The sequence below is a fragment of the Sinohyriopsis cumingii genome, chromosome 8, assembly GCF_028554795.1.
Source record: "Sinohyriopsis cumingii isolate HCF-2022 chromosome 8, ASM2855479v2, whole genome shotgun sequence".
Lineage (NCBI taxonomy): Eukaryota > Metazoa > Mollusca > Bivalvia > Unionida > Unionidae > Sinohyriopsis > Sinohyriopsis cumingii.
Genome location: NC_142968.1, coordinates 76094496 through 76109854, shown reverse-complemented (window position 1 = coordinate 76109854; position 15359 = coordinate 76094496). Strand labels below are relative to the sequence as shown.

Here is a 15359-nt window from a genome sequence, read left to right as displayed (position 1 = left end):
GAAAAGTCCTGCAAAGAACAAATAACCCAAGGGAAGCTACTGGCAAGCTTTCACACTATTCATGCTGATCAAGCTTTACTCAAACCCATTCAGAATGAGGAAATGTCAGTGATGTAAAGAAAATATTTTAGACCATTTGGCCACCTGGGGTACCTGGTACACACCCCTAGTCATACAACAGTTCCTGGATGTGGCATATTTAATAATTAAAATTTATATTTAACATAGCTTTTATCATTAAATTTTTGAAAACAAAAATGCCTGAATTCACTCACTTGGCATACATAACTTAACAGTTGACCGTTTCACTCAGCATCCTCAAAAATGCATGTTTCTGCTTACCCAGTCTACCCTATTTTTACCCACCAACTTATCTCTTTCACACAAAACAAATAAACATTTTAAAAAATGAAAGTCAACAAAAGATTTCAGTTATTTTCGCACTTAATAAGAAAACATATACTGTATGCTCTGTTCCTATATGTGGCATAGTTTTTGAACAAATACATACCTATCATATTTTTTTATAACTATTATCCAATCATTATATTATTATGTTGATTCTATCTTACTATATTCTGACAAATCCTTTCCAAAGAAAAGACATCATTGATTTCAGTCTCATGTTTACAGTCAAAATGATCAAAGACCTTGAGCATATAACCTATTTACCAAGTTTTATCAGTTAAGTCACCAGATCTAGATAACAAACTCAGCCAATCAGATGCAAAGTATTTCATTAACGTGTGCACATAATAATAATAATGATAATAATGATAATAATGAGGACTTTGTATAGTGCCTAATCTTTAGAAGCTCTAAGCACTTTACAACATTAGACAACACCTATAGGATAAAAAAACATATAATAATATTATTACAAAAACAAACACCATGAAATTAGAAAAACATTAAGAAATGAAAAACATGCTGAGAATATTTCAGGTAGGAAACATTATTAGGTCTTTAAGTTTGTTCTTGCAGTCGAAATAAGTGAGTTTTGAGAGCCCTCTTGAACGCGATCACTGTGTCTTTGTGTCTAAGTTCAGTGCGCAATTCATTCCACGTCAGTGGGCAATTCATTCCACGTTGCTGGGCCCTGGTATGCAAAATAACGCGGTCCATATGACTTTGTTTTCATACTTGAAATAATGAGTATACGATTGTCAGAAGAGGAGCGTAAGTATCTTGCTGGTGTGTACACATGGATGAGGTCACATAGGTATGTTGGACTAGAGTCCGACAGTGAAATGTAGCACAGAGAATAAATTTTGTGTTTGATTCTGGATCGAATGGATAGCCAGTGTAGGTTACAGAGCAGCAGGGAGGTGTGCTCTGATCGTGGTACTTTTTATAAAACCTGCCAAACTCTATGTCAGTGTAAGTTTATTTACCAAATTCAAGCAAAATCCAACTGAAATTCTGTCTCCAGACTGAGCACAAACTTGGCCAATCAAGTGCAAGATAATTTCATAAGTATCTACAGATATTGCTTATGAGTATACTCATGGTCTAATAGCTTAATGATATTGGACAATTTAAAAGTCTGATCGCAGTCCAACCAAAAATGTAGTAATTTGACAGTTGAAAATTGATGTCATGTCATGACCATGCTTGGATCTCAATTATGATCATAGTCGATGGTGATCTTGATGATATAAGCAAATTTACTTAGTTTGATCAAAATTCTATTAATTTGTCTCTACAGAGGTAAAAAACAATAACCAATAATAACAGCTCATCAGATGCAAGATCCCTTCCTAAATATGTACAGATATCCCAAGTAATAAACAAGAGATCCAAGTGGGCCTGATATCATTCATCTGGTTTAATTAACTTAAAAGCTGATCATTTTCTAGCTCATGCTAAAAGACATGATATATCTTGATGATACAAGCCTATTACCAAGTCTGATAAAAATGTGATAAGAATGTAAGAATCAATAAAGTCTTGATAAGCTCAATGAATCAGATGCAACAACGTAAATATCAATCAAATGTGCACACAATTGTACTTACCCAAGATAAGAACAAATGAAGCCTACTTACCAAGTTTGATCAAAACTGGATCAGAAATAAACTCTTCAGATTGGTAACAAGTTCAGCCAATTATATACAAGACTGCCTTATTAACATGTGTGGATAATGCATATTATCAGACTCTTGCAAGATCTTGTTCATATAACCAACTATGTCAAGTTTGATCCAAGCAAAAAAACGCACCTTTTTTAAGTGTGGCAAGCTCAGCCTATCAGATGCAAGATCACCACTTTAATGTGCCCAGATCCCATTCATTATCAAGTCGTAATTCTAAACACTGCTAAACCTTACAGAAGTTATTCGCAAGAATGACAATGCAACTTACCTAAATCTACTGTTTACATTAATAAGTAATAAATAAGCTTGGGAGTTTGTGTGGAATAAATCCAATATTCTAAAAGATCTATTAACTTAACAAACCCTCTGACAGGTCTAATGTTAAAAAAATTCATCAGTAAAATCTGCAATGTTCAAAATATTGGCACCAATGTGATGTTCTGGCTTTCACGATGATGGAATGCCACAGAAAATTAAATATTGGGCTATTTTTTTGACAATATTTTCCAGGTAGTGTTAAAATGCATACAAATGTTTTCATCTAGAAGGATTTGAATATAAAACTTAAGATTTTCAATTTGAAAATTAAGTATTAACAGTGAAGTGTATTATAGTAAAATTCACACGGATCATGTATGTGCACTTACTCATTTTAAATTAAATATAAATTAGTCCACAAAATTTAACACTGATTTTCTTTATCCAAAGTCTATTCAATCCTGATTATTGAATGCTCTGCACCTTAACTGTCACAATGAAACTTCCAAATTATCGATCTCTATGGTCTTTTACAATGGTGGCCATGTACTAAATTTTGATAAGAAATGAGCATGTAGAGTGGAATCATCACAATATGGGGTAGTATAATTCATTGTGACATCAAAGCATACAATGTTGAATCCGGATTGTACTGAATCACACCTTTAGATTCATTTCGTCCAAAAATGTTGATGTACTTTAACATCAATGTTGCCATATGCACTTTTTGGTGCATCTAAATAATGACCTTCCAAAGGAATCTGGATGTTTAAGAAAACAAATGGAGTGAATACTTGCAACTTAAAGGTATGTAGAATCCAATTCATAAAATATTTGGTGTTCAATACCTACATGGCCTGTGTGAATTGTACAAGAGTAGGATTCAAAAGAAATGAATATTTAAGACAGTAAAGCCGTAACTGACAGGCTCAAATCCTCAGATCCAAGATCATTATCCACAATTCTGATATAAAGTTATTACAACACCTGGACCAAAAACTAAAGTACAACAGTATTTTACCTGCTTCTAGGGTAGTATTTGAGACCGACATACTCCATGTGCTTTCCCTACGCCCTTTGACTATTTTGACAGCAAATTCATAAGTTGTGGCTGGCTTGAGATCATTAATATGGGCAACAAGATCTGTAGAATTGTGATATTTTGGGCGACTCCTACTTGCTGCATACTTTACAGTGTAGTATCGATTGTCAGTGATGCGCTGATTTTTGCCAAGAGAATCATCTGTCCATGTAACGATAATAGCACTAGCTGACAAAACAACCGTTTTCAGGCCTATTGGGGGCAGCATGGGTGTTGCAGGTTCTTCTTCTGTAGAATACAAGTAAAAGGCAAAATTTAAATGTTGCAACATTAAACATTATTGCATAAAATTTTCCATAATTTTGTGGAATTACAAAAATATGAACTAGTTTTTTCTTCCAAGTCCAAGGAAAAAAATCAATGGGGTATGATATAGAAAGACATAAGGCCAGAATTTATTCGTATGTCACATAAAAGGAGTTCTTTCCCTCACACAGAACAAAACAGTACCACCTATTTCTCCAAATAATGTTAGCTATACAATATGAATGAATTCAAAGCAAATTGGAATTTATGAAAGTCTGATTCAGTGACTTGAAGAATATCAATGTCAATGAAAACACATATAGTTCAAGTCTAAGTGTGTGAATACCCATACAGAGACATAGACTGATAATGTCAAATTAAATATGTATGTAATACTGGTCCAGAATACCTAATCTGCAACCTTTTAAAAAAAACCTTTTAAAAAAAAATTTAAAAAACAATTTCATTTGTACCATGTCCTTAAGTGCAATGAAGACAACAACTATCTCAAGATGACATAACTCCTTAAGGTGCAGATTCTATTAAAGGTACCCCACACTTCAAGTGAATACTAGAACTTGTCATGCAATAGATCAATACAGATGTGTCAGCATCAGGACATCAAAATAGTCAATTTATACATTTTCATCAGTTTTCATATGGTTTGGTACTTTATGGCACAGCAACACAAGTAGGTCTTTTAGTGCCTAGGCAACAGGAGCCAAGTGTCTTGCCCAAGGACCCACCATGGTAGCTGACCCAGACTGGTCTGATGGTAGGATCTGAACCTACATCCTTTCAATCAGGAGTCCAGCATGCCAACCACTGAATCACCACAGCTCAATTTTGATTAGTAATGTGACTTTGAAACCAAAATATTTTTTATCAACACAAATATGTCTTTATTGGAGAATGAAAGAAAAAGTCTTTTTTTTTTGTTATTTTGGCATATGTATTCTCTTCATCCTATAATAAAACTTCTGAATTTTGAATCCGATTTCAGTGGGAAATGTTATAATAGTAATGAATGAATACCATTTTTTTCTCTCAATTATATGACAAGGGAAGAGTGTTATATCTCAAACATGACTGTGAAGATATATTCAAAAAGAAAATAAGATCAATTAGCATTTTAGATACAAACAACACCTTTACAATAAAACAATACAAAAGTTCATGATACTACATCAAAATATTTCTGCCTAAATCAATTTTTGGTTGGTTTTCTCCATTTTACCTCATATCTGCCACAACAAAGATTTGCGGATTTTTGTTGAAATACTTGAAAGCCATCACAGGCCTACTTTTTGTTGGATCAATTTACTACTAATAAAACCCCATAAAACATGGATCCCTTTACTACTAATAAAACCTCATAAAACATGGATCCCTGTTATTACTAATAAAACCTCATTAAATAATGATCCCTTTACTACTAATAAAACCTCATTAAAACATGGATCTCTTTATTAATAATAAAACCTCATAAAACACTGATCCCTTTATTACTAATACAACCTCATAAAACATTCAGCATTTAATAATAATCAATTATCAACTACTTGTGTATACATTGGCCTCCTAATCCAATTATTCAGCCACACATCAATGCACTGGTATAAAACTTCCTGTCTCCAATAATAGACTGGTTCCCACTGTTTTTTGCAATGTGTGTACAGAATGTGTACAAAGTCAAGTCTTTGTGGTATCATATCTAGAGATGATGGTTTCCCAGTTTCTTTCACCTTATGCATCATTTATACCAATATCATTAAGCATCATTTATACCAATATCATTAAATATCATTTATACCAATATCATTAAGCATTATTTATACCAATATCATTAAGCATCATTTATACCAATATCATTAAGCATCATTTATACCAATATCATTAAGCATCATTTATACCAATATCATTAAGCATCATTTACACCAATATCATTAAGCATCATTTATACCAATATTATTAATCATCATTTATACCAATATCATTAAGCATCATTTATACCAATATCATTAAGCATCATTTATACCAATATCATTAAGCATCATTTATACCAATATCATTAAGCATCCAATATCACTAAGCATCATTTATACCAATATCATTAAGCATCATGTATACCAATATCATTAAGCATCATTTATACCAATATCATTAAGCATCATTTATACCAACATTATTAATCATCATTTATACCAATATCATTAAGCATCATTTATACCAATAGCATTAATCATCATTTATACCAATAGCATTAATCATCATTTATACCAATATCATTAAGCATCATTTATACCAATATCATTAAGCATCATTTATATCAATAGCATTAAGCATCATTTATACCAACAGCATTAAACATCATTTATACCAATATTAAAGTCAACTTTAATATAGGAATTGAATGATCAATGTAACATAGTAAACTATTGCATGTAAAAGAAAAGACAGAGAAATGATAGTTACCTGTACTTTCAAGAGTAAATACTGTCTCATAGCGAGGCTGACCTTCACCCTTGTTGTTGTAGGCTCTGATGGACACAACATACTCTGAGGCTGGTTCTGACAAAAGAAATGTCTTCATAATAATTTTACCATTTTACAATTCATGAAGCTTAAAAATCCAATTGCATGAATGAAGAAAAGGACTTTTCATGCCTAGTGTTTAGTCAATCATGATTTCATAAATCCTGCAAAATAAGAAGTTCAATTTGTATGATCAAGTTAGAGATACATTCATCTGAATATCAGCACTGGACACATTTGTCCAACATACATTCATTCAAACATCAGGGTGAGAGATACATCCATTTGAACATCAAACAGATACATTCATTCACACAGCTGTATTAATGCTAGCAATAGTAGTAGTAATGGTAGCTGTAGCACGTTAGTAGCAAACGTAATAGTGGTAACAGTAGAACCATTATTGCTTCTACCTTGTTCTAAAAGTCTGCAGAAATGAGGACAAAAGTTCCTAGAATTACGTGTACAATATACAGTTGTATTGGTCCTAATGGAAATTACAATAGTGTAATTATAAGTACAAAATGTACTACGTGCATTTTTGTTCTTCATTAAAACAAATATACTGCACAACAAAATGAAATTCCTGCAAAATGGTAATGTTCCAAGTGTAGTTACATAGAGCATAACTACTCACGGAGGTTTTCTATATCATGATAGAAGGTATCTGCCTCAAAGACTTGTCTAAACACATCTGGTATTCCTTTGCCATATCCAAGAACATAGCCCCTAACAAGGATTTTGGAGCCCCTGTTAGGTACCCATTGGACAATTAATGACGTGGTGCGAGCACGAACCACAAGTCTTTCTGGAAGGTCTGGAGGCTTGGTTTCTGAAGAAGAAAAAAAAAACAAGTTTATAGTCAGACCCTCAACAACACTGCAAATGGTTTATGGCAATGGTTCTGAACTAATGGGTTTTGACCCAAAACTACGTCGCCATGCTGTTTTGAGTAGGTTTGTTTTAGTATTTGACAGGTGGCGATGCTAACACCACTGGGTTGCTACCCAAAAAGGTTAATAACTGCTGGTTTAATGGGTCTACCATGCTTACAGCTTTTGAATTGATCTTGGTCATAAAGAGTGATTTTATCCCAACACTCAATATATACAAGTCCCCAATCAAATCTGAGTCTGATTTTGAAGTTTCCCTTCTTATTGCAAGTCAATAACTGTCTGCAAAAATCAAATAATGTGCATTCATTCAATTAAATGTGTAGCAAGGTATGCATATTTAAATGTATTCAAATGGCTGTTACACTCTGACTATAAATTACGACAATAAATATTCATAATTTTTTTCTTCTTAAATAAATTTTTTGTTTGTTTTAGAGTGCCTGTCAACCATAAAATTTTGCATCAAAAACTGACTCTTGGACAGATTATGCACAGAATATAGACATGTTCTACCATAAAAGCCTAAATATTTTGTAATGCATTAAGATTACAATCTGTATGGAATTAGAATTAGCTGTCCAAGACTGCAATCTTATCTTGCATGTAAAGCCAAACAATTTAATGGGAATGAATGGTATCAGAGAAACAAAACTGCAGACTCCTTAAGCTTGCCACACCAATTTTCACTTAATTTACTATTCTCACCATCAAGGTCATCTTTGTAAGTCGTTTTCTTCAGCCAGTCTGTAGCTGGCCCACTTCCATTTACTGTTTGTGCTGAAATTCGCACCATATACTCCATGTCTTTCTGAAGGTCAGTGAGAGCATAGAGACGTCTGTTTCCATCAGTGGTGACAGTCTCCCCACTTGCTCCCTGTTTCTTGAAGCGGACTTTGTAACCTGTGATTTGCCCATTGCACTCATCATCTGGTGGGGGCTCCCATCGAACCACAATACTCTGCAAAACCATAATATTAAGTTTATTATTTAACTGTAATTACAATGGATTCCAGCAATAAGGATTCACAGAAAAGGATGTATTTCAATCATTCCTTTATACTTCTGTTTAAGATAAGAGCTATGGCTAGATTAATAAATGCATGAGACATATGCTAATGAATAAAAATATTGGCACAAAGAAAGCACATTTTTTTTAAACTGATAGTTCTACAACAATACTTACTCAACCACATTAATGCTATGGATCATGCCCCACTACCTCTCCAATCCTGCAATTCAGTGGACTAAGTGGTTAGAGCATCCACCTTGGCTGCAGAAGGTCATGGGTTCGAACCCCAGCCAAGACATACCAAAGAATTATAAAAATGGTACAAACAGCTGCCTCTCTAGGCGCTCAGCATTAAGAAATTAGTGTTAGGACTGGTTAGCCTGGTGTCAGGATAATGTGACTGGGTGGGACATCATGCTACATGTCTGCCGCATGATTGCCCAGTGCTAGACATCACAATAAACTGTCACACTGCAGACAGATATCGCAGCAATATGACTGAAAAATCATTAAAGTTATGTTAAAAATCTAGATCACACACACGTCTCTCATATCTATGAAACATGTCAACAAAGGGAAGGAACTGTTATTCATGACTGCCTTTTACAACTGCTAGGCGGTTATCAATGAAATGGACATTTACCTTTTGAATCTGAGCAATGTAAAGCATGCTCACATTTGTGGAAGATTTGGGAAGCCTGAATAGAAATATAATCAGGTAGGTATTCTTGGAGAAACATAATTGACATTCATTTAATTAATGAACTAAAAAATGCACTTTCACCTTCAAATACATTCCTTGATCATATCAATGTAGGTATAATAGGTAATAGGAAGAAGTGCAGAAGCATCAAAACCTCTACCACACGTGCCATTCAAGAAAATATGTCTCTCTCCTAAAATGAATGCAGCACAATCAACAAGCATGTAACATGAGACAGCAATGCAAAGGTAAAAAGAAGTGAATATTTTGTACACCAGTTATACTTGTATATATAGCCTATCTTGCTGGAAGACTGGATTCGAGGTAGCAGAGAAAAATATCTCTAATATATTGTAATCAGGTAATGTATTAGGCAAAGAAGGAGGTCGTTGGGAATCAGAGGGTGATAAATTTCAGAAAAAACATATCAACGGCCACTTCAAAAACAAATAATCATGCACTCCATGGTAAGGTAAGTCAATTGATAGAGGTAGTCCCTGTACTTAATGTGAGGGTTATCCACATCAAACATTGCATCAGTGTTCTCATAGACCATTTCTGGCAGTATGGACAAGATCACATCATCTTCCCCATATGCAGCATGGTATCTGTCCACTGAATATGGACTGATCATGTCTGCTAGTTTGACAGGCAGCCAAGCAAGTGGCATGGCTCGTCTTATCTGTAGGGACTGATTGGAAAGAGAAAGGTGTGGTGAATGATTGATGGAATCTGTGATGGAAAACTTTTGGACTGATTTGATGGATCCACATATAATTGTAATGCTGGCCAGTATGCAGCACAGACTTCTGGTTGCTATGTGCAAAAGAATGGCCAGCTGTGTGACTGTACTGACTGGTCTCAGCCAGAGTTGCTGTGCAAGGCAAATTGCAGGCAAAACAGATCATGAAGGTCAGTATTATACCCCATGTGCCCACACCTAAAGGCCCAAAGGCCATGCTTAAACATGTCCGGGGACATGTGCCCACTAGTGTGCCACAGAATGGGAGGACAATCTCCCATCAACATGCAAATCAATAGAAATTCTCCCAGAGCCAGCAACTGCAACAGTTTTTTTATATTAAAGGCTATATATTTGCAACTCTAGCAAAATATGGTACAAGTGCAGCATGAGCATTTCCAAGATGCACTGGTCCTCTGGTTCAAACTGGCTGGACTTGACTATCACTATTGAAATTGTTCACGTGGCTTTTGGCAGTGCAGACACACTGCCAGGATTTTACCAAAGGGAGGGGCTCTGCACTTGTCAGAAAAATAAAGGGGGAGTACACAAAAAATATTTACATAGCACTTCAACATCTCTCTCTTTTTCTTAATGCTCCACTGTCAGAGCTACAGTGCAATCATAATATGTCTAACATAAGTTGTATCAGCACTAATGTGTTGTTTTTGAGCTTATTCTGTGCCTTATCTGTGTATGAATATTGTTATATGCCCCCCTTCGCAGTCTGCTGTCTGAACGGGCATATGCATATCTAGCTTAGCTAGCAAACAAGCTGGGAACCTGTTCTTTATGGTTGTTCTACTCAAATTTCCTTGTGGACACTTCAGCTCCAAAACTGGAAATTTCACTACTATAAACTCTGCCCAACTTTTGCTTTCTTAAATCAGTGCTTAGCTGATTTCCTAATAATGCTATGATAGGGTTTTAAGTTCATCAATGCCATAGTATCCATTTTAAACATATTTTGATCAAATAAATATCTTTACTTTTCAGTATTATTTATACTGTTATGTATTCAATTTATCTTAAACCTTATAGGGTTATACAGTTTTGTAGCTCAAGATCTTCTCAGGCTAAACTGTTTAAGAAAAGAAACAAAATGAAAATTACATTCTCCTTTTAACTTACTTGTATTTTAATTAGGCTTGGTATTCTTCCTTTCTACATTTAATTTCTAAATACTTCTACTTCTAAATTCTAATATGATACAGTTCATAACTGTATGTGTTTTTTTTTATTAAAACGTAGCTGTGACAATGTTTCAGTCATATTGCTATGATGTCAGCTGTGTGGCAGTTTATAGTGATATGTAGCACTGGGGCATCATGCCATTGACATGTAGCATCATGTCGCACCCAGTTACATTATTCTGACACCAGACCAACCAGTCCTAACACTAACCTCTTAATGCTGAGCACCTAGCAAGGCAGCAGTAAGTACCATTTTTGTAAGTCTTTTGTATGAAATGACAGGGGTTCGAACTCATGACCTCCTGGATCCAAAGCAGATGCTCTAACCACTAGGCCATAGGAGTCATCCAGTTCATAACTTTAAAATTGTTGTCATCCTTACTATCATCAGCCATTATCTGCCAAACAAAATTGTCATCTGAACATAAACCATGTTGAAAATCTGCCATTTTGGTGTTCTAGGTCACCGTATTTTGAACATGCAGTTGTAAAACTTCCATGCTGCAAGGTTCAAATAACAAAATGCTTATTCCAGGGCCCAACAAAATTAGTTAAAAACCACTCATGTGCAGCTAAAGAACCCAGATGTGTAATCAGTTTCCTAACTGAAAAGAGACAGGTGTCATAACAAATGCTATGATACCTTTAATGGCAGCAGGAGTTATGTCAGGACATGGATTTTAAGGATAATAGTTTAATGAAAATTGTATACTGTGGAGAGTACATTTTTATAAGCTTGACTTTAAACTAATTTGTAGGAGTTCTTGTGCATCAGTGCTCTCCAAGTGTGCAAATTTATGCAAATTTTGGCAACATCGCTTTGGGTGGGTAGTGACCATTACACTAGCCACTAATGATGCTTTAGGGTGAAGGATAAATATACCTATTGCAGGCAACTTTGACTTCACCTGTCTCTCTACTTTGAAACTCTTGCTCAGAACTGTGGACGATATTCCTAAGTGCAAACAAGGCAAATATCATGTATAATTTTGGTGACCTTCAATCTCTTACAAGCGAAACATACAGCTGTCATTGTTTAACTGAAATGATAACAACAGCAACAAAAAATAAAGGAAAATAACAACTCACAAGTGTTTACTATACCACAATGCATGTGTTGCTTAACATGTGAAAAAATTTAAGAAGTGTACACAGATAAAGCAAGCAAGAATGAGCACCAATGACACTGTGTTGTAGTACAAGATCATAAATCAAGTCCACAATAATACAAGATAACTGATCAAGATTTTTAAAAAAATATTTTTAACAATTATTTTAAGAAAACACATGAAGCAAACACATTAATAATCAATACTAGACCAATTTTACAGATGGATGGGTAGAATTCAAGCGGATTTTCTTTGATAGGCAATGTGGTGTTTGTAAACAGCTGGTGATAAATAGTAGCCTAGTGGAAGGGGAGGTAATGGGTAAGAGTTCCTTCCCTTGACTTGATATATATATATATATATATATATATATATATATATATATATATATATATATATATATATATATATATATATATATATATATATATATATATATATATATATATATATATATATAATGTGGGAAAGATGAAAATAAGAAAATAAGAACTGGATTAGACAGGTAGCAGAGCTAATTTCTGAATAGAGAATGAATTCGACAGATTATGGGACAGACTCGCATATATACATTAATACATTATCCACAAAATATACATAGTTTTGGTCTCTAAAGTTTGCGGGAAGTTTATACACAAAACTGAAACATTCTGCTTCATTTCATTCTGGAAATGCCACAATCCATTATAAATGGAGCCCATTACCAACAGTACTCAAACAAGAAATTTCAAAAATAGTGGAGGGCAAGACAGACACTTTGAGCAGTAATGGAAGTGACAATTTTGAAACAACAGTGCTTTAAGAGGATATGCCGAAATTGATTTAGAATTTCATCATTTTGGAAGTCGAAATACACAAAAAATCACATTCATACATTTATCTTACATTAAATAAACATCAAAATAAAAAAAGGGCCTAAGGAGGTGTTGTAGTGATCGGAGAGAAGCAGAGGGTATGGCTCTAGAAGGACAAAGCACTGTGGGCAGATGGAAGGGCATTGGGGACAGAGTGATTTCCATTGTGGGCTGAGTGAAGGGCAATGGGGGAGAGAGTGAAGGGAATTTGGGGCAAAGGGAAGTGCATGCCTCCATTTCTAACTAATCAGAGAAATGACGCAAGCTCTGACCAGTGGAGTTCTTCAATGTGCAAGAACCCAAACTCAGCAGGGTCAATTAAAGAATCCACGATTGCAAGATTCACACCAATTTCTAAACAACTACACCAAAAGACTGAATACACAAAAACTGTGCATTTCATTGTCAACCCTCGCCCTAATTTCTTCATGAAATTCCTCCTATATTAAAATAATTCCCTTCTTTTGCTTTTTTATATATAAAATGGAGCAGAGAATTTTCCAATTAAATTCAAGAATACACCCTGAATCAGTTCTGCTGATGGATACAATTTTGGGCATACCATATTGTTCATGTATAATTGATATCCAACTGCAAAACAAATCAGATCTTGGACTACTTCCACACAGTACACCTACAGATCTGACTCAATATTCTCAAAACATTCCTAACACGAAGCTCAAGATCGAAAACTTATCAGAATGAAGAAACAATCAAAGAACTCTCAAGATCGTCTTAATCTTGGTTTCTCTACGCATTACGAATTTTACAGTGGTACAAACCATATATAAAATCTGTTGGCAATTTTGAACTTCAACCTGAATTTCTTACTCAAAAAAACATGAAAATGGAGCAAGGGTCTAAACTCTTCTGTTCATTATTTCTAGAAAAGAATGCCAACTCTTATCAGGCCTAGAAATCATAAACTCTTGAGCCTGAGTTTCAGCTTGAAATTATGGTTTAAAAAAGCACTAAAATGATGCGACTTTTGAAAGACAATTTCTGATTTGACCGATAGTAGAAACTCAATCTGAGGCTCCAGCCCAGAGCTGTATGATCTCCAAATCTGGATAAATGCTTGTTCCGAGCGAGTTGTCTGTGTATGCTATCATTGTGAGAAAATAAATGTCAAGTTACCGATGAACTCGAAGTCTCCAGGGTGAAATTTTGTGGCGCTGCACTAGGTCTATCCGAGTATGTTCTAGCTACTATTTCTTCTGTACTCATGCCAGGTCCATTAATATTGTGTGCCACAACACGGAAGCTGTACTCTCGATACTTCTTCAAGCCCATCAAAACGTAAGATACTGAGGTCTTAGCAATGGTCACCTGAGAAGTTATAAAAATATAAAATGTCTGTGGCATCAACCACTGAGATGTATATGTACTGAGAGGATTATGTAACTGTAAAATCTGGATAAAAGAGGTAAAACTACATATATATGCAGAAACAGATTACATGCCCTAGCACTATCTTGTACCAAAATATTAATGCACATGAATTAAGTTCAAATTACACTGATCCCAATTATAATGCACCTCAATTTTAATGTGGTTCCTTCATATAAATTCAATTAAAAGCCTGGGCTCCCATTTAAACAGAAATGTTCATCCCTACTAAATTTATAGTATGTAATTGGTGTATCCAATAAAGATGTACATCCTTCCATTTAATGCTGCTAATAGAGAAATCAAGACCAGATAGGATAATGTCTATTATCTGACATTGCATGGAGACCATTTTATGGTCTTCTTAGTTAAAGTGTTTAGAAATTGAGGTATCTTTCTTACTATGGAAATCCAGAAGGTGTTCAATTATTCTCACCAAGAATTAAACTTTAGTCTCACCAGTCCTGTGAATATTCTGCTACAAATATGGCAGGTAAGCAAGTAGCATCACATTCCTTTATTGAGTACCTTCCTCCAGTCCCCTCATATAACACAAGTATTTGTCATGGATCCCATTTTAGGACAATATTGATTATACCTCAGTATAAGGTGCCCTGGCCTTTAAAAGTGTTATAGTGAGGTAGACATGTATACATCTTATTTGCAATTTGCAATTCTTACTTGTAATTTACCTTAATTAAATAGTTATCCTTTCCTCTAATTTGGCAAACATATACTTCTGTCATTAATACCACAGTTAACAAGTGACAATAAAATTGAAAGACAAAAGGGTCGAGATCAGTAAAGTTTTCAATCTAAATTTAATGCATATACAGTAATCCCTTACTATATGCTATAATATCAGACAATTTAACCCAATTCCTGATATAATAAAGATATAATTATGAATTCCGTTATAGTGGCCTAACAGCAGTCATGCTTTTAATGTACCCAGGGTTCAACAACCTTGACAAAAAAAGGAACATTTTTTAAAACTTCCCAAAAATGCTTGTTGGAAAGGAACCACTGCAGCTGTGCCACTTATTGCCACAAAAAATGTAAATTAATAAATGTACAGTAAAGGATTACTATCCAACAAAATGTGCATGAGTTCTGATTTTCATGGTACCTGTCAAAAGATATGAACCTTATTTGATCAGATGATCAAATAAAGACCAAATGGTAGACACAGGGCTTTGTCATACACTGTATTACATTTCTAGTAAG

The 15359-nt window shown here is 34.6% G+C and overlaps 1 protein-coding gene across 10 annotated transcripts in view; it reads right to left on the bottom strand.

The window, feature by feature from the left end:
• Positions 1 to 15359, bottom strand: part of LOC149793895 (neogenin-like) — a 253342-nt gene that overhangs the window by 49479 nt on the left and 188504 nt on the right. For all 10 annotated transcript variants that reach the window (XM_089967829.1, XM_089967835.1, XM_089967833.1 and 7 more), the window contains exons 11-15: positions 13881 to 14072; positions 7839 to 8091; positions 6875 to 7069; positions 6178 to 6273; positions 3376 to 3684 (exon numbers count right to left, since the gene is read on the bottom strand). In XM_089967829.1, coding sequence (XP_089823955.1) covers positions 3376 to 3684; positions 6178 to 6273; positions 6875 to 7069; positions 7839 to 8091; positions 13881 to 14072 — 1045 coding nt within the window. The remainder of the gene's footprint in view (positions 1 to 3375; positions 3685 to 6177; positions 6274 to 6874; positions 7070 to 7838; positions 8092 to 13880; positions 14073 to 15359) is intronic.